Here is a 27,892-nt window from a genome sequence, read left to right as displayed (position 1 = left end):
ATTGTAAATACTTTAACCTTTAATTCTTAAATCCTTTTTGTGGTGGGGATTTACAAAAAGATTCCATGTTGACCTCAAAAATTTAGCATCAACCATATTAGTTTTTGGCTGTGTCCCAATTTGTTTGCTATTTTTCTGAATGTATCCAATATTACAACTAGTGTGTCCCAAATCATTGTATGTTAAAATAAGTATTTCATTCATCTATCTATCTAACCATTTATCCATCCGTACATCCATACATCCATCTATTCATCTATACATCCATCCATCAATCCACACATACATTTATACATCCATCTATTCATCTATACAGTACATCCAACATCCATCAATCCAACAACCTATAGATCCATTCATCCTTTCATCTGTCCATCCAACCATTCTTCCATCCATCTATCCATCAATTCATAAATTCATCCATCCATCCATCCATCCATCCATTTCTTCACACAATTTGGCGTTTGTACTGACACGGGCATGTACTGGAGTAGTGTAACTTCCAGGACATGCAGAGGCGCTGTTGCTCTGTGCCGGACCGGAAACGGAAGCAGAATCTGTGTGCGGATGATGTTCAGTGAAAACAGCCGCAGTATTCTTAGAGCGAGCGCAGCGGATTAAAGCGAATCATAGATAAAATCTCAATATTCTGTTTCTAGTAACTTCGTTTACTTGCAGAGGTAAGAGTTTTGCTTCAATAATAAGTGTGAATGTTTGAGACAAAGCAAACGCTCTGCCTGAACACTGCTCCATCGGCAGGCTGCTCAATCCCGCTAACGCTAACCACACAGTTGGCGGTTGTTTTCGCTTTGGCGAACGGCACCGGATTCCTACATTACTAATCTCAGTAAACAAATGTTGCAGAAAATGTGTACACATTTCCCCTTGTTTTCGTGTTTCATATTATTTGAAAGATTGCGTTTTTACCGAATAGCAAATATGCTAGCTAGCCACTGGAGTACAGGTGGCTAATATGGCAGTTTGTCGCAGCGTCTCCATTCAGTCTGAAAGAATCGCAATGTAAACGCAAACTTAAATCCAGTTTATTGGGTCACGTGTTCATTCTGCAAAACTTTATTTGTTCTTTTTTATTGTTAACTGTTGTTTACATTTAGTTTACTTATTCCCCCTTCATCTGTGTGTGTTAAGCAGGTTGAAGCACAGTGATGTCTGACAGTGAGGATAGCGATTTCTCAGACAACCAGAGTGAGAGAAGCAGTGAAGCTGAGGAGGTCGAGGCCGAGGAGAATGAAGTAAATTTACTGGAGTTTATGGATGTAAACTGTGTGTGTGTGTGTGTGTGTGTGTGTGTGTGTGTGGCAGCCTGGGAAATACCCTTCCCCATGGCAGACTGTTATATAGTGTATACTGAACTTGACCCTGAACTGAACAATCATTCTTGGTTGTATGCATCTCAACATGAATTAAAATGAGATCGTAAAGAAATTCCATGAATTTGCTCTCAGAAGATTGAGGAAATGCATGACAGAATGATTCAATTTATACTCTACATTTGCAATTTGGTGTCTTTGTCTTTTATATACTGTCAAATATTTAAAGAATGTAAAAGTGTTTACCAGCATCAGTGCACATCTTCCTGTGTCTAAGATCGCAGTGTCCATTTTCAATTCAAGATTCATCCAAGTATCCAAGATGTTAAAATGAGTATTTCAACAGTCTACTATTTTCAGTAGATTTTCAAATTATAGTATTTTTTTATCATTTTTTTATATATTGCACTCATCTCACAAGGCGTTTTCTGATGTTTTGCATCAGCGAATTGAACTTGGAATATAGTAAACAGTTTTGATTTGTTTATTTATTTTACTGTAAGTGCTTAATTGTTGAACAGTTACCCAAGCTTTAATTATTAATTGTTGGATGTTCTGAAAAACTCAAGGGAATGGTAAATGAAAAGATGTAGTATGAATTAGACAAGAAATAATGAAATGCAGCGAAGAATTTACAGTGACGTGTGTAATTTTACTAGCGTTAAATGAAGCGTTACAAGCTGTCTTACACAGGAGCTCTTTTTAAAAATGCTAATAATAGACAGGTTTTGTCCACTCTACTTCCAATCTATTTATAGAGATTTTTAAAGCTTAATATCATGACCAATGTCATTTACAAAAGCGCTGTATATAGAATTTTATTAGACCTTTTGGCAACGTTTTTGAAACATGCAATCTGCCAGGGTCAAAATGGTTGAGTTCCATCTTGTTGTGATGAATTATTCCTATGAGAATGAGTAGAAAATCATAGACATGAATACATTTGCATATGAATGCTGGCCGGCTCTGCAATGATGTTGATCAACATAGAAGTGTGACATAAGAGCGCTTGAAATAACTGCTATAATTCATATCATGTGTGCAAAAAAATTCTGAGCCATGCAAATAATATGCTATAGCATTCCTAGTCAGCAGCTTCTAACTTAATTAAACAGCTGTAGGCAGATTTGATGATGTAATATGTGTGATAACAAAAAATCAACCGAGGGAATGTTATTTGGAAGGATTTTGTTCATTTCTTTTTACATTTTCAGACATGTGTAGAATCCATAACAAAGTTCCAACACCTTACTGACTTCTGAAATCTGTCCAATTTCATTGAATGTCCAAATTAATTATATGGCAATTTGAAATTGCCATATAGATGTGACATTGAACAGTTCTGCTGTGGTTTTGTTTTTCTTTACACGAAAGTATTGCTTTTAAACAGCAGTGCACTCTGTACTGTATTATTTAAAGATGCCACTGCATTATTTTCAAGATATTTGTTGTATCTTGCTGAGAATGAAATATCCCTTTCAGGAGGATGAAGGGCAGGGAAGTGTTGCAGGTAGTGACAAAGCTGAAGAGGAGGGGGAGGATTTGGAAGAAGATGAGGAGGAGTACGATGAGGAGGAAGAAGAGGATGACGACCGTCCTAGAAAGAAACCTCGTCACGGAGGCTTTATCTTAGATGAAGCTGGTAATACTTCACTAAATCTAATACCTGCTGTTGACAAGTGTACATTTGTTTATTTCGTCCTGGTTTATGGCCGTGTTTCTGTCTTGTGATTAGACGTTGATGATGAGTATGAAGATGAAGATCAGTGGGAGGAAGGCGCAGAGGATATTTTGGAGAAAGGTGAGTTTTTTTTATAATGATGGTGTTTTATAATGATAATTATTACTTTGATTTAGATAAAATGTCATTTTGTATTTGCATATTAAAATTATTGGTTGGGGTGTAAATGTGCTAAATTACTTACTGGTGAATTACTAAATTACTGGTGCTAGATTATGTGATTATATACCTTGTGCTCATAATTCTTTATCTCTTGTGCATGCCTTCTTCAGTTAACGGTAAACCAACTCCAGATTTCTATGATCTTCCTGTTTTCTTTTTCTATTTGACTATATTTTCCTCATAATTCCCATGTTCGATCAGTTTCATACCCTATTCTCCATAGCTTGTATAACATGTCATGCAGTTGTTTTGCTAATGTTCAATTTGCACACATTCTAGTTAAGGAGCATGGATGGCAAATACATAATTTGGCTTTTCTTTCTAGTTCTAGAAATAGTTTACAGTTAACATTATGTAGGTCTAAACATGACAATAACTTTATTCTAATAAACGTTAGGAATGTAAAGTTATTGGTAAGTCCATTTTCAAGGGAATCCAACTGTGGTCGTTTGCCTGAAATTGCTCCTTTAGGTTAAATAAATGTAGTGAATTTAGTCAATTTTCATGCTTATTTGCATCCACTAACAAGTACATGGCATGATCTCCATCTCTAAAATAAAATACCATTCAGTGCCTGCTCATTATTGATGATTTTTTTTCTTCTATTTCCTTTCTTCCCTTGGTTTATTTTTGTTTATGTATGTGCCCTTGCCTGCAATTGCTGTATGCACTTGAAATTGTATTATGGCTCATATTCCTCCCTCTACAAATCTTCGCTGGACTCGAGCAGAGGAAGCTGAAGGTATGTGTTTCACTACTATGATTATAAATGCATCCAGTCTGTCACCATGAAGAGATATACATTTTTGCCACATTTTTTAAAAACATCTTGCTACATCCAGGGTCTGTAGTTTGTTGTAATTTAAGGTCTATGGTGACTCAATCAGGTGAATGTTTAGTGTTAACTAGACTTGTGGGATGTACTAATAATGATATAATATTATTAGCTGCTATCAGTGCTTGTTTGATTTCACTAGCATTAGAGAAGTATATTTATCATCAGTTAGCTAGATTTATTAGGAATACCATCAATAATACTATTCTGCAGAAAAGAAAAATTGGAAGATTTTGAATCGAAGATAAAATAGGCCAATAATGAAAGTTTTGGAGTATTAAACAAAGCAGTTTTAATGTAGTTGGCTCATTATGGGTTTGTCTGACAATATTGTTTGTAGGATGTCTTAAGAGTGTTTGTTGTAGGGTTTGTATGGAGGTATCATTGTAATCAACAGATGAACTGGTTAATTGTAGACTTGATCCAATATGATCATGGTCAAAAGTCTGCTTTCATGTTAGAAGTACACTGTATTTTAAGGGTAGATTTGCTAAACAAATTGATTAGATGAAGGTCTAGACTTGCTGGTGAATCCTGTTGAAACGCGACTTGTTTCTTAAAACTTAAATGGTTTAAAAGCGTTTTGGTGAATTTAGTTTGTTGGTTCTGGGCAATTATTGTGACTGCCACAATAAACTAACCAATATCACTTAACCCTAATGTGAACCCTACACCAAAGTAAGAATTAGATTGTGGTGTTTGGTATTGATCAGTCTAATATAAGATGTATGGAGTTGATTAACATTAAGATAAACAAATATGAAATGATGTAGTCAGTAAAACATGTTAAATAATTCAAAATATGTTTTAGATTTTAGATTTTCAAAGTTGCCACCTTTGGCTTTGATGACCGCTTTGCGCATTCTTAGCATTCTTTCACTCTCTCAGCCTCATGAGATAGTCAGCTGGAGTGGTTTTCCAACAGTCTTGAAGGAGTTCCCAGGAGTGTTCAGTAATGTTGGCTCCTTTTCCTTCACTCTTTGGTCCAACTCATCCCTATTCATGAGAACACCACTGCCAACTCTTGCTCTGACCACTGTGTCTGGCCCCCCAGGGCCCTACATTAATTTACTTCAAGTTTGCTAATTTTCTTTTAGACCTCTCACTAAATTTTGATAACATTTATAAAATTGCATTTTATTAAATGTAATTTGTAGAACACCTATCACAATGGACATTGTCTCAAAGCAGCTTCACAAAATGTAAGAAATATTTAATATAAATTAATTGTGTTTTTATCCCTGATAAACAAGTCTGGGGAAAATTTGGCAGGAAAAATCCCCTTAAATGGTATGAGGAGGAAACCTTGAGGATCCAGAAAAGTGCAAAGTGTAACTTATCCTCATTTGAGTGACACTGAGTGTGCACTGGAGTGTGTGATTATAAGTACTGCCTTTTCTACAGTCTTATAGATTAATTTGGAGTTGTGGAACCAGGTGATCCTGAGCAACAAATAAATTAGCTCAACATCTGAGATCATTATAGATTTAACACCAACTCCTCCATGCCAGAGCTATTAAATGTTCAATGATTGAGAAACAGCTGCAAGGAGCTGCGTTTTTTTGAGGAAAATATGGATTGTGTACTTTGACATTGTGAAGCAAACAGTGATACCCTCCCTTTAGAAACTGGGCCTAAAACAGTTTGAAGAGTTTTAGTCAGGTTTTAAAGATATTGTTTCCTTGTAAGAAGACCTGTCCATCATCACTGCAAACAGGAAAGGGCTCAGAACTGATACTTGATGCAGTCCAACCTCCACCTTAAACCAGTCTGTCATTCCTACTGCACACTTCACTGCTGTCACAGTGTCCTCCTACATGTCCTGCACCACCCTCACATACTTCTCTGAAACACCTGACTTCCTCATACAATATCACAGCTGCTTTCTTGGCACCCTGTCGTACGCATTCTCTAAATCCACAAACACACAATGCAACTCCTTCTGACCTTCTCTATACTTCTCTATCAACATTCTTAAAGCAAATAATGTGTCTGTGGTTCTTTTCCTTGGCATAAAACCATACTGTTGCTCACAGATGGTCACCTCTTCTCTCAGCCTGGGTTCCACTACTCTTTCCCATAAAATCATGGTGTGACTGATCAACTTAATTCCCCTGTAGTTACTGCAGGTCTGCAAATCTCCCTTATGCTTAAAGATCGGTGCCAGCACACTCCTTCTCCATTCCTCAGGCATGTTCTCACTTTCCAAAATTTTGTTAAACTTTTAAATTTAAATTGTAAACTTTTTTGTTGTTTGTATGTCATCTAGTCCTACCGACTTTCCACTCTTAATCCTCTTCATCGCTGCTCTCACTTTCTTCTTACTAATCCTATCCACTTCTTGCTTCACCATCTCCACAACCTTCTCTCTCGCTCTCATTTTCCTCATTCATTAGCTGCTGAAAATATAAGATTCTCAACACACTCTTCGCTATTCAACACATTTCCATCTACATCCTTTATTGCTCTAACTACCTAAGGCATTATCGACCAGAATGTTAAAGTAATAATAATAATTATTATTATTATTATAATATTAAAAAAATTCAGTAAGAGGTCTGAAAGAAAATGAGCAAACTTTACAAAATCAACATAGGGCCCTGGGTGTCTTTACACAGTGGCCAGAGCAAGAGTTGGCAGTGGTTTTCTCTTTATTTTTGGAAAGTGCTAAATTAATAACAAGCAATCCTAAGTAAGAAGTAAGCGGAGCACTATAAATAGTTGCTACCCCACCACCACGACCAGTCTGACGGGAAGTTTAGGAATATCCTGACGACGTAGACTAATTGTGACCAATGTAATAATTTGGTTTAAGATAGGTTACAGTAAGACAGAGTGCATTAAGATTATCTGTAATCCTTTGATTTACACTGAGTGTTTTGGGTGTGATCAAATGTATAGAAGCCCAAACTTCCGAATTTGTTTGCGTTGCTAATTTGACGTGTTTGTTTTAACCATTATAAGATTATTTTTGGACCTTGTAATGAATTTGTTCCTTGATTTCATTATTTGGGTAAACACAGTGTTTATAAAATTGGCTATACATTTTGTAACATTGTAACAATTTGGTTTGTTGAACAACTGATATCATAATTGTGATTTGGTGATATGGTGCGCAGCATCCTGAAGATGTTGTCTAAAATGACTACTATGCCAATTCTGCTGGGATGCAGGCCATCAGGGCAGAAGATCTTAGAATGCTCCCAGAAAACATTCTCATTTTTAATAAAGGGTGGTTTGTGGTTTTGACACCCATTCAATTGTCCATCCTTTGTGTCTCTTAGCCAGTAATGGATGAAGTACACAAAGCATGTAATTTAGTAAAAGTAGAGATACAATAACTCTCTTCAAAATCTTACAATTCTGCTCCAGTAAAAGTATGAAAGTATTTGCCTTCATATTTACTTAAGTATCCAAGCACTATGATTTATTATGGCTATAATGTCATCATTTTTATAACAAGACTCTTTGCTTAATTAACTCAGTTTATGTGAAAAGACTGTTACTCTTAGCACACCAATCTATTAATAGATTGATCTTAATGAGTTAAACTGTTGTTTTGAGTGTTTCTTGCCATAATGAGATTGTACAGTAGTTGTAGCTTTGAAAGGGCTATTGACTCTATACTAACCCTTTCTTCTGCACCAGACAATTTATGGTCTAAAGCACATTAAAAAGGCAAAAAATGTCACAAAACAAAATAAAAATTCACATTCCAGGTGGCTAACTCATGAGTCTGATGAAAGAATGCCATGAATGCACCAAGGTGTACTATTTATTGGTAATATTTTCAATATTGTACATTAGGACAAAACACTGAAGGAGAATGTGTCCAAACTCTGGACTGGTGGAAACCACAAATGCCACACTGTTTACTGAGGAAAAATTAATACACACTGCTTTCACTTTGAAAGCATTTTACTATTCAACTTTACCCTAATTCTTTTCTTCCTTTGTCTAGTTTCAAATCTCGATCCTGTTGCTCTGGATGAAGATCATTCTGGTTCCCGCAGGCTACAGAATCTTTGGCGGTATGACTGAGCAAATAAGGCCACATTTTATGAATTCTCTTGCCAGGATGAGCTCATTAAATTATGTAACATTTTATTTATTTTTATCTGTAGGGATTCCAGAGAAGAAGCATTGGGGGAGTATTATATGAGGAAATATGCCAAGTCTTCAGGAGGAGAACAGTGTGTTATTAATTTATTCATTGTTCTTTTGAGTATACAGTGTTTATTATTAATTTTTTTATTTTAATTTAATTCTCCTCTGATTTTGTTCTCAGTTTTTACGGAGGCTCAGAGGATCTTTCTGATGATATCACTCAGCAACAGCTGCTTCCTGGTGTCAAGTAGGTTTTAGTCTCTGGATGAACCTTATCAAATGTAATGAGGTTCTGAAATGAAGTTTTCCATTGACAATATACCGTGTGACAAAATGTGCTGCATTTCAGGGATCCAAATTTATGGACTGTCAAATGTAAGGTGTGTGCAGTCAAAGATTATGCATTAAATTAAGTAATTGAGACGGTTATTGCATTTACATGACAAACTTTTACATTAATATTTCTGTGTAGATCGGAGAAGAGAGGGCAACTGCCATTGCACTGATGAGAAAATTCATTGCCTACCAGTGCACTGACACAGTAAGATAGTCATTAATACACTACAGTGTTTAGTAATTAATATAAAAACAGTATTTACTTTGAGTTTGAGTATGTTTATATAGAAAAGCTCCTCATTTTTATGTCCTGTATCTTATCTCAATACAGCCACTTCAGATTAAATCAGTCGTGGCTCCTGAGCATGTGAAAGGATATATCTATATTGAGGCATATAAGCAGACCCATGTCAAAGCTGCTATAGAAGGAATTGGAAATCTGCGAATGGGCTACTGGAACCAGCAAATGGTGCCCATTAAGGAGATGACAGATGTCCTGAAAGTGGTGAAAGAAGTGACTAATCTTAAACCTAAATCCTGGGTCCGTCTTAAAAGAGGCTTGTACAAAGACGATATCGCACAGGTAGGTTAATTTATTTTGCCAGTGTAAACCCAGTATGCGACCAAATAAACCTATTAGGATTTTTTTCTGTCTGTTGTTTTTAGCTATTCATGAAGTTTATGTTTTAGGTTGACTATGTGGAACCAAGCCAAAATACAATATCGCTGAAAATGATTCCTCGAATTGACCTAGATCGAATTAAAGCGAGGATGAGCATGGTAAGAGTTGTCTCATGTAATGATTATTTTGATTCAAAGGTTTTTTTTTTTTTTTTTTTTGACCCAAAGCTGATTTTGCCATTCATCGCTCTCACAGAAAGATTGGTTTGCAAAGAGAAAAAAGTTCAAGAGACCACCCCAAAGACTCTTTGATGCTGAGAAAATCAGGTAAAAGATAATGATCTGTCTTTGTAAGAGCATTTGTGTTAGTGATATTTCTATGTTTTTGTTTACAAATATGATAATAAATTACGCCATGTCATTCTCTTAAGGTCCCTTGGAGGAGAAGTTAGCCATGATGGTGATTTTATGATATTTGAAGGAAACCGTTATAGTCGCAAAGGCTTCTTGTTTAAAAGCTTTGCCATGTCTGCTGTGGTAAGAGGCATTGCATTTCAGTTCTGCGTATTTGTAAGATTATCCAAATAAGTGGTTGATTTTCACTTGTTTTCTTGTAGATCACAGATGGCATAAAACCAACCCTTTCCGAACTGGAAAAGTTTGAGGATCAGCCTGAAGGCATTGATCTGGAAGTGGTCACCGAAACCACAGGTCTAAATTATGCTATTGGAGTGTGCATTAGAGAGAGAGGTTGATTTGTATTAGTGTGTAATTGAGTTAGTGACTGATCTCTGCAGGTAAAGAGCGGGAGCACAACCTTCAAGCTGGCGACAATGTGGAGGTGTGTGAAGGTGAGCTGATCAACCTTCAAGGGAAAATTCTCAGCGTAGATGGCAATAAGATAACAATCATGCCCAGACACGAGGACTTGAAGGTAAGTGCTCACAATGTGATCAGATGTCCTGCATTTTATGTGTTCCATGAGACACCTGATCAGTGGTGTTTTAGATGAGTTTTTACTTATATTTTTGTTTTTAGGACCCTCTAGAGTTTCCAGCTCATGAGTTGAAGAAGTACTTTCGTATGGGCGACCATGTGAAGGTCATTGCAGGCCGTTATGAAGGCGATACCGGTCTAATTGTTCGCGTTGAGGAAAGCTTTGTTATTCTCTTCTCTGATCTCACGATGCACGAGGTAAGTAAGTAAGTGATTTTTCTGCACTGTATTAGTACAATGTATTGTACATTAACATTTTTTTGGTGTGCTTCAGCTGAAGGTCTTGCCTCGGGACCTACAGCTATGCTCGGAGACTGCATCTGGAGTCGATGCAGGAGGCCAGCATGAGTGGGGAGAACTGGTACAGCTGGATCCACAAACTGTGGGCGTCATTGTCCGGCTGGAAAGAGAGACTTTCCAGGTACTGGCCGCAGTGGTGGACGAGCTACACAAAGCATGTACTTGAGTAAAAATAGAGATACAGTACAGTAAAATAGATACAGTAAAAGTGCTCCCTTTAAATGTTCACTTGAGTAAAAGTACAAAGTATTTGCCCTCAAATGTACTTAAGTATCCAAGCACTATGGTTTATTATGGCTATAATGTCTTCTTATCATTTCATATCATAAGACACTTGCTTACTGAACTCAGTTTATGTTAAAAGACTCTGTTACTCTTGGCACAATAATCTATTAATAGAATGGTACTAATGAGTTAAACACTGATTGATATTTAATAAATTCTCATGAGCCCAAAACCTCTTTTCCAACACCAAAAGATTGTGTAAATAAGGCAATGGGTGTTGTGGCAAGTTAAAGTCAGGAGTTTCGTCCATTTACTCCTCTCAAAATCTTCTGTTTGATGTTGAACTGATTCTGAACTGTATGTTCATGCTAAGTAGATACCACCAACCAGCATTGGTCATTCTACAGTAGCTTGAATGAGGCCCTGGGTGAACCACGCCATGACCCAAAGTCTCCCCCATTGATTAGTTTCAGCTTTGAAAAGTTCCTCTTTTCTTCTCTCACTGGATGAGTAAGACATATTCTCAGATCAGTCCACAAATTTGGATACATTTCTGAGAGCTCGATTTCATGTAGAAATATCAGCCTAAATGCATTTATTGCACAATTAAAGTCACATGTCATTGTGTACAATTGATCATACACTCAAAATCATACAACTCTTTGGCTAATTGTACCCATAAAATACATACAACATCAATGTCTTTATAATAATGTCTTTTAAATTGGCTTTTTAATCTGCACTGGAGATTCCCCACTGACCTCAGTTAGGACCTTTTCAGTACAATCACAGAAAACCTTTCTGACATCACCTCAATTAAAGGCAACCAAATCAATAAGTGCTGTTTAACTACAGTCAAGCTAGACTAGTTAGGCTGTAATAGTTATGTTGCTACACACATTATGATAAACTACCCATTGTACTATCCTCATAACGAAATGAGTGATAGAGCTGCATACACACCATTATCCAGTTCCCCCTTTTTTTTTTCTGAATTGGGCTTCTGATGGTTTAGTCCTTTTTTGTCATCCATAATTTTAATTTGGATTCAGCGCTCCTTGCTGATACTCTGCCTCTCCTTTTTGAGTGTATGATTGAGGGCACTTCTCCGGGTGGTGGGTCCGAGTCCTGACCAGGTTCATTGACCGTGACATGATTTTGTATTTTTTTGGAAGGATGCCCCATGCCACCCCCTCGTGTATAAGCACGTTGCATCTGCCTAAACCCACCGCTACCAAGGGGCAACCAAAACAAGTTTAAAACCGAGCGCACGCTCTACCCTAATTGGTGGCTTTTGTGCACTCAATCAGTTAAGTTTTTTATCCACTCATAAATACAAAGCAACAACTGATTTTGCGAAATGTAGTTAAGTAAAAAAGTACGATATTTGACTTTGAAATGTAGTGAAGTTAAAGTAAAAGTCTCCCCAAATGGAAACACTTGAGTAAAGTACAGATACGTGAAAAAACTACTTGCGTACAGTAACAAATAACATTTACTTGGTCCACCACTGACTAGCTGTTTATGCTTTATCTAATTATATACATGCACATCACATCTGTTTGTAAAAGTGTTTAAAAGTCTGTTTGTTGCTGAATGATTCTGAATTTGCTTTATGTGGACCTTCTCATAGGTGCTTAACATGCACGGGAAGGTGCTAACGGTGCGGCATCAGGCCGTGAATAGACGGAAGGACAACCGATTTGCTGTCGCCCTGGACTCTGAGCAGAACAACATTCATGTAAAAGACATTGTGAAAGTCATAGATGGACCACATTCGGTAAGAAAATTTTAGTTTGCTTTTTTCTGCATATCTTGCTAAACTAAAGAGTAGCCTTCAAAACCAACAAATTTGAATTTATAACAATAATAAACTTTTATAATAATAAACACATTTGCTAGTTTAAGTGGTGAAGTGGTGATTTCACAACTCATATATAATATTAAACCCACACAGTGACCTCCCCTGAAAGTTTTTGTGACTTCATTTTTAAAGCGAATGAAACTCCATTGTTTTGCAACTTACTATTACTTGCAGTCTGAAGTATGCGGTTGTGTTTGTCTGCTGCTAAGAATATAGAAGAACCGCAACAAAATTCTGTTCCGGCTTTGTAAGATTTGGCTCAGTAAATCGATTGGGGCTTTTTGAGAATTGGGGCTTTTGAGGTAGCATAAAAAAAAAACATGATTTGATTCTTGTTTATTTTGTTTAGTGGTGGGGAAGCATGTTCATGACGGGAATGGAACAAAGAATGACATCAGCTGTTATAAAACAAGCACTGACTTGTGTTGTTTGTTTCTTTTATGCCAACTTTATGAATGTTCATACAACAGTGCTGTTTTTGTTGAATCAAAATGTTGCTTAACATTTAATAACCTGATGACAATGATCTGAGTTTGATATATAACATGTTGTGTACTAGGTGCTTATCTTAGGTGCTGATCCTAAGATAAGCACCTAGTACACATCATTTTTCTGACATCTTGCTTGTATCTTACTACAAAAGCCCAGCCACTAAGAGCTTACAAAGCATGACTGGATCTTGTTCTCAGGAGAGAACAAAAAAATGTATTGGGTATTAGCATTATCTGTACCATGGAACACAATGAAAGCAGTTGTTAGCAGCTGTAGTACAAATGTGCAACATTACCAAGGACATAAGTAGCACATTTTAATGATTCAGTATCGTGGTTTTTTTTTTTTTTTTTATATATATAAAGTTCAGTATTATTTTTACATGTTCTTTTTATTTTAATTTTAAATCCAGTATCCATTTTAAAACTGAATGATTAATGGGTTATCAGCAAGTACAATCCTACCTAGGTATCAGTAAAATCAAGCAACCTCTAATTATACAACATAAGTCTTCTGTTTGAACAGAATCACAGATAGTTTGGTTACAGTGGGAATTGCACCTACTGTTGGCAGGAAAAGTTTTTTTCTTGCAACGAAAACTTGGTAAAAACTTTCACGGTATAGTAGTTCAGCATAGGGGCAATGTTTTTTGTTTGACAGGTGTAAAAGGCTTTTTTTTATATAATTTATTTAGCTACCTCTGACCTTATATACTGTTACAGTGAGAACCTTTGAAGTGTATTTTTTGAAGCATGGCATCTACAATAGATTTTATGTGAAGAGTTTGTAAGGCATGTTTTTTCTTTGACAGGGCCGAGAGGGAGAAATTCGGCATCTCTTCCGGGGGTTTGCCTTCCTTCATTGTAAGAAACTTGTTGAAAATGGAGGCATGTTTGTCTGTAAGACACGCCATCTAGTACTGGCTGGGGGTTCAAAGGTAAGTTTGTCAGTACAATAATGTGCATTGGGAGTAAGGAAAGAAAATGTCCATTAGAGAAATCACTGTGTACTTTGATATAACAGCCTAGAGATGTGACCAATTTCACTGTTGGGGGTTTTGCTCCCATGAGTCCGCGAATTAGCAGTCCAATCCACCCAGGAGGAGGAGGGGGTAAGTAATTCTCTGCCCTCAGCAATGCCATGAGTAATTCTAAATGAAATACTTTTTAAAGTTGTGGATGTTTAACTTTAAAAGTTCTGTTTTCCCTGCACCTTTAGGTCAAATGCAGAGGGGAGGTGGTGGTGGCGGTGGAATGGGACGTGGCCGTGGAAGACGAGACAACGACCTGATTGGGCAAACAGTCCGTATATCCCAAGGGCCATACAAAGGTAGGAGTGGTGATGGTGTCCATCTAATACAGTCTTTTTCTTACAGGCAGTCTTCCACTCTTCCAATGTACAGAGAAATTCTTCAACAAAATGATGCAGCCAGGAGTTGCGAAGGAATTTGCAACTCTACCCTATATTAGCATAGTGTTCCTAATAAATTGTTTGGCTACTGTATGACACTGCAGTTTGATTAGAGAAATTCCTGTGTTGTTATTTTGCTCACAACATTCTTTTTATTCTCCTTTTTGCTTTTCTCTTTGTTTTGGTGTAAATTAAGAAAAGTAGAGTAGATTCATGCAGGTTTTTGATTAAAAGAACTGGTTATTTTCCTTGTACAGGTTACATCGGAGTGGTCAAAGATGCCACTGAATCAACAGCGAGAGTAGAGCTCCACTCAACCTGTCAGACTATTTCTGTAGACCGCCAACGTCTGACCAGTGTGTAAGTCATCCTTTAAATGATCTATATGAGCACATATGTGTTGTGTGAGCACAGACAATGAAGGCCATTCTAATACAATTCCATGACCTTTTTTTTCAGTGGTGCTAAGAGACATGGAGGAATGACCTCCATTCATGGTAGGACTCCAATGTATGGCTCTCAGACACCCATGTACGGTTCAGGCTCTCGTACTCCGATGTATGGCAGCCAGACCCCGATCCACGACGGTAAGACCAAATACGAAATATCACTTCAGCTTTTCCCATCTCTGTGGTTTTGGCTGGTTTTTCCAGAAGTCTGATTTGTTACAGGAAGCCGAACACCTCATTATGGCTCCCAGACGCCGCTGCATGATGGAAGCCGGACACCTGGGCAGAGTGGAGCCTGGGACCCGAACAATCCCAACACCCCTTCAAGGCAAGAATGGAAGCTTGTATATGTTATAAGCCATCTTATTGGAGATTTATTGCTTTATTTGTCCATTCCTTAATGTTGTTTTCTATGCAGGACGGATGAGGATTATGAGTTCAGCTATGATGATGAGCCCTCCCCATCTCCCCAGGGCTATGGCGGTACGCCTAATCCTCAGACACCTGGCTATCCAGAAGTACCCTCTCCACAAGTTAATCCCCAATACAATCCCCAGACCCCTGGAACTCCAGCAATGTAAGACGCTCTCTGGACATGTATTAAAACAACAGGTACTTGTTTTGGCCTAAGTTGATGAGTTTGAAGATTAACTTGTGGACTGTATCATTGTTTTGCAGGTACAACACAGACCAGTACTCTCCATATGCAGCACCATCTCCACAGGGCTCTTACCAGCCTAGCCCCAGCCCACAGAGTTATCACCAGGTGGCCCCAAGTCCAGTGGGCTACCAAAATACCCACTCACCAGCCAGCTACCACCCCACACCTTCACCAATGGCATACCAGGTTCACTTACTTTTTTCTTCTAAGTAGAGATTTGTGTTGCCTGTTTACATATATGCTGCTTTCCTGTAGAAATGTGGTGTAAATTAATATCTGTTAACCGTATTAACTCTTAGGCAAGTCCAAGCCCAAGTCCTGTAGGCTATAGCCCCATGACTCCTGGAGCTCCATCCCCAGGCGGCTACAACCCGCACACACCTGGCTCAAACATCGACCAGACCTCCAGTGACTGGGTTACTACGGACATCCTGGTGCGTGTCAAAGACACTTTTCTGGATGGAGGAGTTATCAACCAGACTGGTGTCATCCGCAGTGTGACTGTAAGCTCTTTTCTTCTTAAAATTTTTTAACATGTTTAACCCTCTGGCATTCTATTGACATTTAAAGAGCAATGTTGTTATATTCTGCTAAGATTGAGCAACTTATCTGCAAGCCCTGACAGACATTGAATTTGAATATTAGATCGATGTCAGCCACATTCAAATAAAAAAAAGAGATGTTTCAGAGAAAAAAGGAAAGTAGAAAAAATACCTTACAATAACCTGCCTGGACAAGTTAGTGCCCTCATTAACTACTAGTACTTTGTTCATTCTTTTTATTGCATTTTTTATTTACCATATTTTCCGGACTATAAGCCGTTACTTTTTTCCCACACTTTGAACCCCGCGGCTCAATGAAGCAGCTAATTTATGTATTTTTTTCTGGTTTCACAAGCTTCATGCCAAAAAACTGAGCCCCAAACCATTAGACCAATGAAATTGCTGAACGGGTTCAGGTGAACCAATGAAACTCTTTATATTAAATCAGATGCGCTCCCACTGAATCAGGCCGCACCACATCATAAATATGGATGAGGTTCCTCTGACGTTTGATCTGCCGCTCACTCGGACTGTCAACAGGAAATGCGAATCATTCAACACGCTGAAAACAACCGGGCATGAAAAAACACACTTCACCTGTGTTCTGAGCTGCATGGCATCGGGAGAAAAGCTTCACCGATGGTGATTTTTAAACGCACGACGATGCCAAAAGGAAACCTCTCTAGAGAAATAGTTGTGAAAGGAAGGAGGAAGACAGTAAACAATGACTTTCTTGGTAGGCTACTGTTTAGCTACAAGCCGTGTAACAGACACTGTCTTTCGTTAAAGCCTGTGTAAAGTTCTTTAGTTTCAATGTAGACACCTGCGGCTTATAGACAGGTGCGGCGTATTTATGTTCAAAATTAAAATCTTTGTCAAATTCAGTGGGTGCGTTTAATAGTCCAGAAATTATGGTATTTAATTTTTTCCCCAACCCTTCCTTCCAAGAAGGGTTAGGGTAAATTGTGAGGTCATTCTGCAGATTTAGATCTGGACTCTGGACAGGATTGGGTTTGGATATGGATAGGATTTACATCTGGACCCATTCTAAAATCTGGGTTATCATCATGCTGAGAACCAAAAGTTTTGTGTCAAAATAAATTGGTAATTGGAGCCATTTATGATTCTAACTTGGTGTCATCTGACTAATAACAGTGTGCCACATGTTTGGGGGTGAGATCATCTGTCATGGGTGGTTGGTTGATTTTGTTTGTTTATAATTTATTTTTATTACAGGTTTTTTATTTATTTATTTTTCATATATTTTGGAATTCTCAGGATAGTCTTGTGTTTTCTGCCTGAATTTTGTTGTTTGCTCTATAGCATTAAAGGTAGAAAAAGATCTGAAAAATGTTTTCACTTCAGGAAAAAAAAACATTTAACATGTGAATTGCTTTTCATCCAAACAGATCTAAATTCTAAAAATAGCAAAAAATAATTTTCACATTACCTGGCTGTCTAAGCTACGTTTTCAATATACAGTGGCAAGAAAAATTGTGAACCTTTTGGAATTTTATGATTTTCTGCATAATTCGTCACAAAATGTGATCTGACCAAGGGTTTACTTACCTTGGAGGGTTTACTTCAAGGGTTTACAACTACTCCCATTTTGGAGTGGAAAATGTAAGTAAGCCCTTGTAATTAACAATTGGTTGACCTCGCCCTTTGCAGCAATAACATCGAACAGGGGGCTTCCTGAAGCTGTGGATCAGACCTGCACATCGCTCAGCAGGAATTTTACCCATTCTTCCGAGCAGAACTGCTTTAGCTCAGTCATATTCTTTGGACGTCTCATGTGTATGGCAATCTTTGTCATTCCATAGCATTTGTAATGGGTTGTGGTCTAAACTCTTACTTGGCCAGTCCAAAAGGCATATTTAGTTTTTCTAAAGCTGTTCTGTTGTGGCCAGGCAGAGGGACTGAGCTGAATGGAAGAATGTGCTGCAAGTTAGAGCAAAAAGGATGGAGATGGAAATGTGTTGACTAGTGAGTGTGTTGAGAAGGTGAAGGAAGTATTTTGAGCAACTAATGAATAAGGAAAATGAGAGCGAGAGAAGGTTGGATAGTGTGGAGATTGTGACACAGGAAGTGGAAAGGATTAGTAAGGAGGAAGTGAGAGCAGTGATTAAGAGGATGAAGAGTGGATAGTCGGGAGGACAGTTTTTTACCAAAATTGTTTAACAAGATTGGAGTGTGGTGGTACCGGGTTTTTAAGAATAAGGGAGCTGTAGACCTGCAATAACTACAGGGCAATAAAGTTGAAGACGATGTTTTCGTTGGGTGTGACGAGGATGGACAGGATTACAAACAAGTTTATTAGAGTGACAGCGCATGCAGGACGTTTAGGGGACAAAGTGAGGGAGGTGCGATTGAGCCGCCAGAAAAGAGGAAGACCAAAAAGGAGGTTTATGAATGTGGTGAAGGAAGACATGCAGGTTGAAAGAGGCACATATAGAGGACAGAGTAGTATGGAGACGGATGATCCACTTTGGTGACCCCTAATAGGAGCAACCAAAAGAAGAAGAAGCCGCCATTCTGTTGTGGACTTGCTCTGGTGATTTGGGTTATTGTCCCAGAGTTTCAGCTGCTGTACAGACATTCCTGATGCAGCAAAGCAGAGATCACAGATCATGATGCCTCTTTAATCATACTATTCGGCTGTAGTGTTGTGAGTTCTTTCCAAATAGTTTAGTCTTAGTTTCATCAGTCCACAAAACATTTTGCCAATACCCGTTGTGGATGTGCTATTTCACAAACATCAGGCATGCAGCAATGTTTTTTTTTTAGTAAGTTTTTTTTTTTACATTTACCAACTGTAGACTCATGTCTCATGTCTGTAGACAGATGTTAGCCGGTTCCAATGATACCTTCAACTCTTTGGCTGTCACTCGTGGTTGTTTCTTCAGCTCATTGATGAGTCTTCGTTGTGTTTATGAGGTCATTGTGGCTGAATGCCCACTTCTTGGTTCAGTCCCAAAGTGTCTCTATTTGTAGATTGTTTGCCTAACAAATAATTTCTAAAGCTTTTGAAATCCCTTTCCAGCTTTATGTAAATCCACAATTCTTGATCGTAGATTCCTTGAAAGCTCTTTTTCAGGATGCATGGGTCACATTATGCATTTGCTCCGTACAAGAATAAACTAAAGTTTGAATGGGTTTTATCAGTCAAAGTAGCTCTAGTCCACACCTAATGCATTTCCTTAACAAGACTCCAGGTATGCTGACACCATTTAGCTTTTTTTGAGCATTATGCATAGTACCCTTAGCATTATGGATTTTTTATGGCTGTTCTCAATAAAGACATGAACGATCAGAAATCTTTTTGTTATTATTATTTAGGCACATTGTTTGTCAATACTCTATTTAGACGATCAGATCGCATTTTATGACAAATCTATGTAGAAAACCATGAGATTCCAAAAGCTTCCCAAACCTTTTCTTGATACTGTAGCAAAAGTACTAAAGCATGTTTTTTGTGTACCGGTATGATATGCATATGTGAGGCAAACACTTATCTCCTGAACTTGGTTTGTGTTTTGCGCACAGGGTGGCATGTGCTCAGTCTTTCTGCAGGACACGGAGAAGGTGGTTAGCATTTCCAGTGAACATCTAGAGCCTGTCACTCCAACCAAAAACAACAAGGTACAGCTGCTTTCTATTAGTAATCATTTAAGGGAGAGATGGAGGAAATTTGTAACATTTCTGTGAGGCAGTGGCTTGACATATCAGGAGGTTTAATCTTCTTTTTTAACAAAAAAAATATACAAGTAATTGTGGTCTCATGAACTTGAACCACAAACGGTAAACGCAGATACATAAGAACTTCAATTACTTAAACGATTTACTGAAGAAAAAATAAGTAAATAAAATTTAACTAAACATACACCTGGGTACAGTGTCACAGGAGTCCACTGTTCTAAAGTCTAAAGGCATGAACAGCAAAATTATTTTAACTGGAAATACTAAGGAGCCCTTGTGGGAAAACCTAATAGACTTTAGATGGGGCCAACAGTTTAATTATGTACCCAAATACTTTCCCATAAATTATAAGTTTGTGAGCAACAGCCATTTAAAATGAGTCCTATAATTCACTGGTTTAAAGAGGGTCGTGTGAAGGTGATTGTTTGCCCTGAGTTTAGACTTCTTAAGAAGCCCACCTGCTCCATTCTGGACTAACTGTAAATGAGCCAGAGATTCTTGTCTATGGAAAGTAAGCAAAGAATTGCAGTACATCCAGATACATAAATTAGTTTCTTTATATCCTCAAACGACCACACACATGCAGCCTTTGCGGTATTAAAAGATGCAGAGAAGCAGGTCTACAATGAGCTTCTTAGTATGCATCACAAAAGTCAAAGACGAGTCAAAAATAACACCCACGTTCTGTGCTGAAGGTTTATATATTAAACGGGCATATTATATTACGTATGAAAAGGACAAGGGAAATCTTGGTTCCCAAAAAAATAGAATCAGGGCTAATAAAATAATAGCAGTGAAATGTTCAATAGAAAATTCCCGGTCAATAAAATAAGATTAACAGCTCAAATATTAGTTTTAACATTCCACTCTGTTCTCATGCTTTGCTGTAGTCAGGAACTATAAAACAATTCAATGAGCTCCATTAAACACATTTATTTGTAACTATTCAAATAGTATTGTCCTTATTAGAGCCATAAAGATTGATAGAAATTGTGGTTTTGATTAAACCCATTCAATTAAAGTGACCAACCAAAAGGCTAATAACTAGGAGCTTAATGATAAATATTATTTTAATAAGGCTCGGTTGTAATTTCCAGCAGCTGTACTTAAATAGATAAAAAAGAAAATTCTGAATTTGACCTCACTTCGAGAACAACTGACTCTCTCTCTCTGCCACATGTTTGCAGGGCATGTAAGATGAATTCATGTCACAACAGGAATATGAACTGCTGTGGTTGACAAAGCATTAAAAGAGGATGTTTAGCTTGTATATAGTAATTATGTAATGTGTGGTTCTGACTTGTAGGTGAAAGTGATTTTGGGAGAAGACAGAGAGGCCACCGGAGTCCTGCTCAGTATTGACGGAGAAGACGGCATCGTCCGAATGGAACTGGACGAGCAGCTCAAAATTCTCAATCTCCGCTTCCTTGGAAAACTGGAAGTGTGAAAATATGAACTATATAAAGCTGCATTATGGCCATTAAGAGCTTTCTTTTATTTGTTGTTTTGTGCCTCATAATAGGGTAAAAGCAAAAAGTAATTGAAATCATGCTTTTTTTTTTTTTTTTTTGTTTTTTTTAATGTTTTAGTGGTTATAGGTCATCACTGATGTTTTGCTTTCTGGTAAATGAATTAAAATGTCAAATAAAAAAAAAAGGCTGTGCAATTTGCAAAGTTTTGACATTTCTTATAGATTATTCTTGCATTCTGGATGTATAAACATTTCTATTTTAACCATTAGTTGCCAGGCTTAAATTAGTAGCTTCTAATACTGACATGGGTATAAGCAGATGAATCAGGGCACCATAAAATCCTCTTATTCAGTACCTGAGAGAGCGCTGACTAATGCGTTGTTCAGCATGGTTGTTCTGGGTGCTCATGGTTAATAGGGAAGTAGAAAACAGTAGCGTTAGTGAGGCAGGGGTGTCCGTAGGAAGTGTTTGTGACTCTGCTGCTCTCGAGTTTCTCTGCTGTCTGGCATCCAAGAGTCACGTTCTTAGAGATAAAGATTTTTAACTGCACCCATGCCTCTCTTTCCTGAATAATAATAATAAAAAAAAAAAAATCAACAAAGATTAATTACTCTTTAAAAAAAAAAAAGGATTGAAATCCACACTTGATAGCAGTCAATGCTTTGTTATATAAATATATATTTAGACAAATTCTACAGGTGAAGCATTTCCTGACGGAAGCTGTAATAAATATATTTAATGTAGAGATGACAAGGAGTGACTTGCACAGTCATGTTAATTATGTGCCCTGTGCATTCTAATTTCACAATCATGCAGCTAGTATTAGTTTACGACACATCCGTCAAAACAAATCTGTTTATTCCAGTTGGTAGCTCTTAAATTTCACTGGAAAACTTGACAGGAAAGACAAGTATTTGGAGAGCTCAGAGTTAGACAGGAATCCAAATGCTATATTATAACGAATTAAAACGTACTGGAAAATAATCAATAAACCAGACTAGCAAATGTGCAAATTAACTGTAAATAATTTCCTGTTGCCAAATTTAAATTGGCAGGATGAAGGAAACTTTTATATAATAAAATAATTTATATAGTTTTATTGCAGTTCTTACTATAAAACTTAATACCGTACAACCTTCCATAAAAAAGATACAAGCTTATTTAACATCTTGGGGCCAGTGGTGAAAAGATTTTTTTAACAATACATTTTAGTAAAAATCATGTCACTCCTGTATATGCTGAAACGAATACAGAAATCCTAAACTTTTCCCAAAGACCATAAACCTAACCTTTTGTCACACTGTGCCTTTAGTAAAAGTATGTTTATACCCTTTACTCAAGTAGAAATGTAGAACCATTTACTGGAGTAACATAAGCAGGGTATTTGTACTTTTACTTATGAACAGGTATGGTGTACTTCCACTAATGAGCACAATGAGTTGCAGCTTCATGGCTGCACAAAAACTATTTTAAACCTGAAATAATTTTTTTTCATCTTAATTTATTCACTTAATGGGTTATTAATAATAATTTTAAGAATTGTCCACTCACTCATGAACAGTAAAGAGAACATCATGTTATCTCACCTTCTCATCAGTCACACACTGTAACACAAAGTTATTTCCAAGCAGTGGTTCCAATGCACCATGCAGTTCATCGTACTAAAATGCAAAGTAATGCATCAGTCAAGCTGTTTTTCTTTAATTGCACTGAATATGAAAGGTCACGAGTACACATGTAACTTTACCTTATAGGAAACATTGCAGGAGGGTTGAATACCTGCATTTGCCAAGGCACTAACAAGTGTAATTATTAATATAGTGTTAGTATTATATAGTATCATGTTGTATTGTATCAAAAGCCAAAGTGTGTGCTTTATGTAAGTGTATGGTTTATGACACTTACTTATCAACGTTAAAGACCAACCGGAGTTTAAGAACCGTCCTGAAGTAGAGAACAGGCGAGCCCATGCTTTCCACACAGCCTGCACATGTTCCGTGCTTTAACCATTCCTCTTTCCTGCCAAAAAACATGAAAGATGTCTGGATAAGATGGCTCTTCAATTTTCAGTAAGGAGAAAAACATGTGAGGATGTGTTGTTCTTAAAAAATAATGAATTGCAATATGCCACGTTTTATTTTATGAATGAATTCCATGTAACACAATGTAGTACATCCACAAGACTTATTAAATAAATTTTGTTTCTTAAAAAGACAAAAGATTTTAACTTGTCTTACAGACTTCCCCAGGTTAGTCACATACCGTATTTTTCAGACTATAAGCCGCTACTTTTTTCCCACGTTTTGAACCCTGAGGCTTAAACAATGAAGTGGCTTATTTATTCATTTTTCCTGGGTTTTTTCCTGTTTCACAAACTGCAAGCCAAAAAACTAACCCCATAACATTAGACCAATGAAATTTCCGAACGGAAATGAAAAACGCACCTCACCTGTGTTCTGAGCTGCACGGCATTGGGAGTAAAAAACTTTTTTTTTTTACGCACGACGATGCCAAAAGATAAACTCCCGAGAGAAATAGTTGTGAAAGGAAGGAGAAAGACAGTGAACAATGACTTTCTTGGTAGGCTACTGTTTAGATACAAGCCGTTGTAACGTGTTGAGTCTGGGTGAAGGGAGAGCTCACTAACTCAAGTTGTAACAGAAATCATATAAGCACAGACAGGTTTCCAAAACTCGTGCTTTTTATTATTCTTGGCAACAGCATTAGGGGTTAGTCAAAGAAACTTAGAAATGAGCATCAGAAAATAATAAGGACATATTCCTCGATCTTGCACACATGCAGTAATACTGGAAAAATGTGGCGGCAGGCTATTCCCAAAATGCTGCTCTGCTCATAAAGGAGCCACAACATATTTCACCCGTTACACAGTGTAACAGACACTGTCTGTTCCTATTACTAAGTTGAATTTTATCCATATTTTTTATTGGTCTTAGATTATCTGAAGTAAACTATCTTCCTTGTCCTTTCTAAAAAAAAGAAAGATAAGGTGGCTTAGTGACAAGAAATCCTCAATAGGTGATCAGGTTATGTGTTGATTTCATGCACATTTATGTGATGCATTGTTTCAGACCAATGATCATTACCAAAATGTGAAGTTGCTCCTCGTTTTCAAAAATGAAGGCCAAAGCTGAGAAAGTGCTGGCTCTAATTCCTGAGAAAAAAAGTTTAATATAATTTGTGTTTATTATTTTTAAGCCACATTGTCTTGTCTATAGAAATGTTACCTGGAGATGAGAATGAAATATTGGCCAACAGGAACAGCAATAACAATCCTTTAAAGGCCTAGAAGAAAGGATGTAGCGTTTTTACTTGCTATTATAATGTTTCTTACCGCCATAATCTAAATGTCTTAATTTCACTTAACAATAAAGTTAAACTGATTGCTTTTCTTCATTTGTAAATACTAACCAAAGGCCATGAATGGTCCACTCCTGGATATTCTGTGGTATTCTGCAGTTGTTTTTACTATCAATCATCTGTGGAAATGACATATGGGCATAGTAAACATATGAAATGCGGACTTCATTAAACCGTTCTCAAAAAAAAAATGCATTTGCCAGTGGAAACAAATACAGTTATTACTTTTTTTTAGCTTTTAAAAATTTTCACTGGTTTATTTGACTCACCAGACAGAAGCTTCCTGGCCACTGCAGTGTTAAGATCATGCAGGTCCAGTTACAAGAGCTACACATGGACAGTCTGAGTTAAAATTGTGCTTGAAAGAAACATTTAAGCTTTTTAATGCATTCAAGACAGTTTTAGAAACCTTACATCACCTTCAAACGGCTCGTTAAATTGTTATATTATCTGGACTTTTTTACTATTTTATTAATTTGTGCTTGATGAAACTGGATGCACACCTTCCAAAAAGTTCAACTTTTATCTCATCAGTCCACAGAATATTTGCCCAAAAAAAGCAGTGACTGTTGCCTTGGAACACTCCCATCTTTAATATTGTTAAATTATAAACACTGACCTTAACTGTGGCAGACCAGTTCTTCAGATGTTGTTCTGGGTACGTTTATGAGCTTCTGGATGAGTCATCATTGCACTCAAGGAGTAATTCTTTTGTCCCTGCCACCCGTGGAAAGTTTCATCAATGTTCCAAGTTTTCTCCATTTGTGGATAATGGCTCTCATTGTGGTTTGCTGAAGTCCCAAAGCTTAATTAATGGTTACCTGACTGATATGTCAATTATCTGTTTCTCATCTGTTGGTCGTGGCATGAAGTCTTGCTTTTTGAAATCGTTTGTCTAACAGGTTCTATTTAAGTGATTTCTTGATTCAACAGGTCTGGAAGTAATCAAGGTGGGTGTGGCAAGTGAAATGTAATTCAACATTCCAAAAAAATATTTTCCTTTGGGGTGCGGTGGTGGTGGTTGTGTGTTACTTATTCACATAGGGCTAGGCAGGTTTGGACAGCTTTTTCTTAACAAATGAAATCAGCATTTGAAACCTGAATTTTGTATTTGTTCAATTTATCTTTCTGTAATATTAAAATTAGCTTGATGAAATTCAAGAACAGGCTAGAAACAAAGTACCACCTCCTTTAGATTTCTAAGACTACAGCACATCATACTGAGAGCCTTCTTCTTCTTCTTCGGCTTCTCCCATTAGGGGTCGCCACAGCGGATCATCCGTCTCCACACCTCCCTGTCCTCTACATCTGCCTCTGTCACACCAACTACCTCGTCCTTGGTCTTCCTTTTTTCCTCCTTCCTGGTAGCTTCATCCTCAGCATTCTCCTACCAATATACCCCATGTCCCTCCTCTGCACATGTCCAAACCATCTCAATCTCGCCTCCTTCACCTTGTCTCCAAAAAGTCCTACATGCGCTGTCCCTCTAATAAACTAATTTCTAATCCTGTCCATCCTTGTCACTCCCAACGAAAACCTCAACATCTTCAACTCTGCTACCTCCAGCTCCATCTCCTGTCTTTTACTTAATGCCACTGTCTCTAAACCATACAACATCGCAGGTCTCACCACAGTCCTATAAACTTTCCCTTTCACTCTTGGAGATACTCTTCTATCACAAATCACTCCTGCCACTCTTCTCCACCCACTCCACCCTGCCTGTACTCTTTTCTTCACTTATTGTCTCTAAAGTGACAAGTCTCTAAATCCACAAACACACAATGCAACTCCTTCTGACCTTCTCTATACTTCTCCATCAACATTCTCAAAGCAAATAATGCGTCTGTGGTGCTCTTCCTCGGCATAAAACCATACTGTTGCTCACAGATGGTCAGCTCTTCAGCCTGGCTTCCACCACTCTTTCCTATAACATCATGCTGTGACTGATCAACTTACTTCCTCTGTAGTTACTGCAGATCTGCAAATCTCCCTTATTCTTAAAAAGTGGTACCAGCACACTCCTTCTTCATTCCTCAGGCATGCTCTCACTGTCCAAAATCCTGTTAAACAATCTCTCCATTGCCATCTCTCCTAAACATCTCCATGCTTCTGGACCAGATGACCAGTATGTCATTTGGGTCAACCAACTTTCCACTCTTTATCCTCTTCATCACTGTTTTCACTTCCTCCCTACTAATTCTATGCACTTTCACAAAACAAACATCTTGATCCCCACGACTTGGAAAAAAATATTCTGCGGACTGATGTGACACTTTTTGAAAGGTGTGTGTCCCATTACATCCCATTACATCATACATAGCATTTCAAAGAAGAACAGCATTCCAGCACTTAAACATAGTGGTGGTCTGGGGAGGCTTTGAAGCTTCAGGACTTAAAGAATTATTTTCACATAGGGCCATGCATGTTTGGACAGCTTTTTACCTTATATAAAAAAAAAATATATATATATATATATATATATATATATATATATATATATATATATATATATATATAGTGCAGAGTATAAAACATCGAAGGGTTAAACACTAAAGATGATTGTTTACATATTTCTTTCTCATTGTTAATAATGATGCCAATATTCGTTGAGAGTGCTGTAACCTCGCTGGCTTGCATAACAATTTTTCATTTAGACTGCTCTGAAACTCTCTCAGCATGCTCTGGTAACCTCAACAGACATCAACAAACACTGCAAAAGCTACAGGCAATAGTTTGATGTATCAGGATTTACTAAGACCAGAGGTTCTGAAAGCTCTTTAATACATTTTATTTATTTATTCATTAATTAATAATTTTTCTAAGCCTTATATTTACTGCTTCATTGTACCTTTTAGAGAGGGTTCCAAACACAATACCATTAGGACACTTAGTAATGATATATACATAATGCATAATGTTTAAACAAGACTTTAAGCAAACTAGAATCTGATTGAAATTAATTTCATACTTTACACTGATTTAAATATTCTTACTGGCTGATCTCCCTCGTGGACCAGTGCACTTGGTCCTGTGTAAGAACCCATCCAATCAGTAGAACAGCAGAACAAACCCAGATGCTAGACATTTTGTCTAAAGCAAAATCAGATTAACAAATCACCATCAATATACTGCGGTGTTTACAGTACGTTTTATTTCATTAACAGTGCATACTTACATGAGGCCATGATAGTGCTGCAGTTATCACGGATTATAGACCACTCACTTATTTCCCTTTCTACTGATTCACATAAAGCAGAACTGAAACGAAACC

The 27,892-nt window shown here is 37.4% G+C and overlaps 2 protein-coding genes across 6 annotated transcripts; one reads left to right on the top strand and one right to left on the bottom strand.

Moving 5' to 3' along the window:
* Positions 1-524: 524 nt before the first annotated feature.
* Positions 525-21,437, top strand: supt5h (SPT5 homolog, DSIF elongation factor subunit). 3 transcript variants are annotated; one of them, XM_046862699.1, is made up of 31 exons: positions 525-680; positions 1,153-1,253; positions 2,814-2,973; positions 3,067-3,132; positions 3,345-3,350; positions 3,965-3,976; positions 8,031-8,100; positions 8,194-8,262; positions 8,358-8,423; positions 8,526-8,556; positions 8,649-8,717; positions 8,844-9,095; positions 9,203-9,292; positions 9,390-9,460; positions 9,565-9,670; positions 9,751-9,844; positions 9,931-10,067; positions 10,172-10,327; positions 10,404-10,550; positions 12,288-12,434; positions 13,822-13,947; positions 14,034-14,121; positions 14,229-14,339; positions 14,678-14,780; positions 14,880-15,007; positions 15,092-15,197; positions 15,288-15,446; positions 15,548-15,716; positions 15,830-16,033; positions 19,619-19,714; positions 21,078-21,437. In XM_046862699.1, the coding sequence occupies exons 2-31, from the start codon at positions 1,167-1,169 to the stop codon at positions 21,216-21,218; spliced, it is 3,267 nt and encodes a 1,088-aa protein (XP_046718655.1). In that variant the 5' UTR covers positions 525-680; positions 1,153-1,166; the 3' UTR covers positions 21,219-21,437. The 3 variants fall into 3 exon arrangements, with proteins under 3 accessions (XP_046718655.1, XP_046718657.1, XP_046718656.1); XM_046862700.1 differs by having other exon boundaries at positions 532-680; positions 1,150-1,253; XM_046862701.1 differs by lacking the exon at positions 3,345-3,350.
* Positions 21,066-27,892, bottom strand: rnaset2l (ribonuclease T2, like). 3 transcript variants are annotated; one of them, XM_046862702.1, is made up of 11 exons: positions 27,797-27,892; positions 27,615-27,711; positions 24,891-24,948; positions 24,673-24,740; positions 24,489-24,546; positions 24,348-24,415; positions 23,149-23,262; positions 22,991-23,039; positions 22,830-22,904; positions 21,599-21,808; positions 21,066-21,206 (listed from the first exon to the last, which is right to left on the bottom strand). In XM_046862702.1, exons 1-10 carry the CDS (start codon positions 27,804-27,806, stop codon positions 21,626-21,628), a joined length of 780 nt encoding a protein of 259 aa, XP_046718658.1. In that variant the 5' UTR covers positions 27,807-27,892; the 3' UTR covers positions 21,066-21,206; positions 21,599-21,625. The 3 variants fall into 3 exon arrangements, with proteins under 3 accessions (XP_046718658.1, XP_046718660.1, XP_046718659.1); XM_046862704.1 differs by lacking the exon at positions 27,615-27,711 and having other exon boundaries at positions 27,797-27,884; XM_046862703.1 differs by lacking the exons at positions 27,615-27,711; positions 27,797-27,892 and adding an exon at positions 25,241-25,861.

This window comes from Silurus meridionalis, chromosome 12 (assembly GCF_014805685.1).
Source record: "Silurus meridionalis isolate SWU-2019-XX chromosome 12, ASM1480568v1, whole genome shotgun sequence".
NCBI classification, from domain to species: Eukaryota; Metazoa; Chordata; class Actinopteri; order Siluriformes; family Siluridae; genus Silurus; species Silurus meridionalis.
This window is presented reverse-complemented; position numbering and strand designations above follow the sequence as displayed.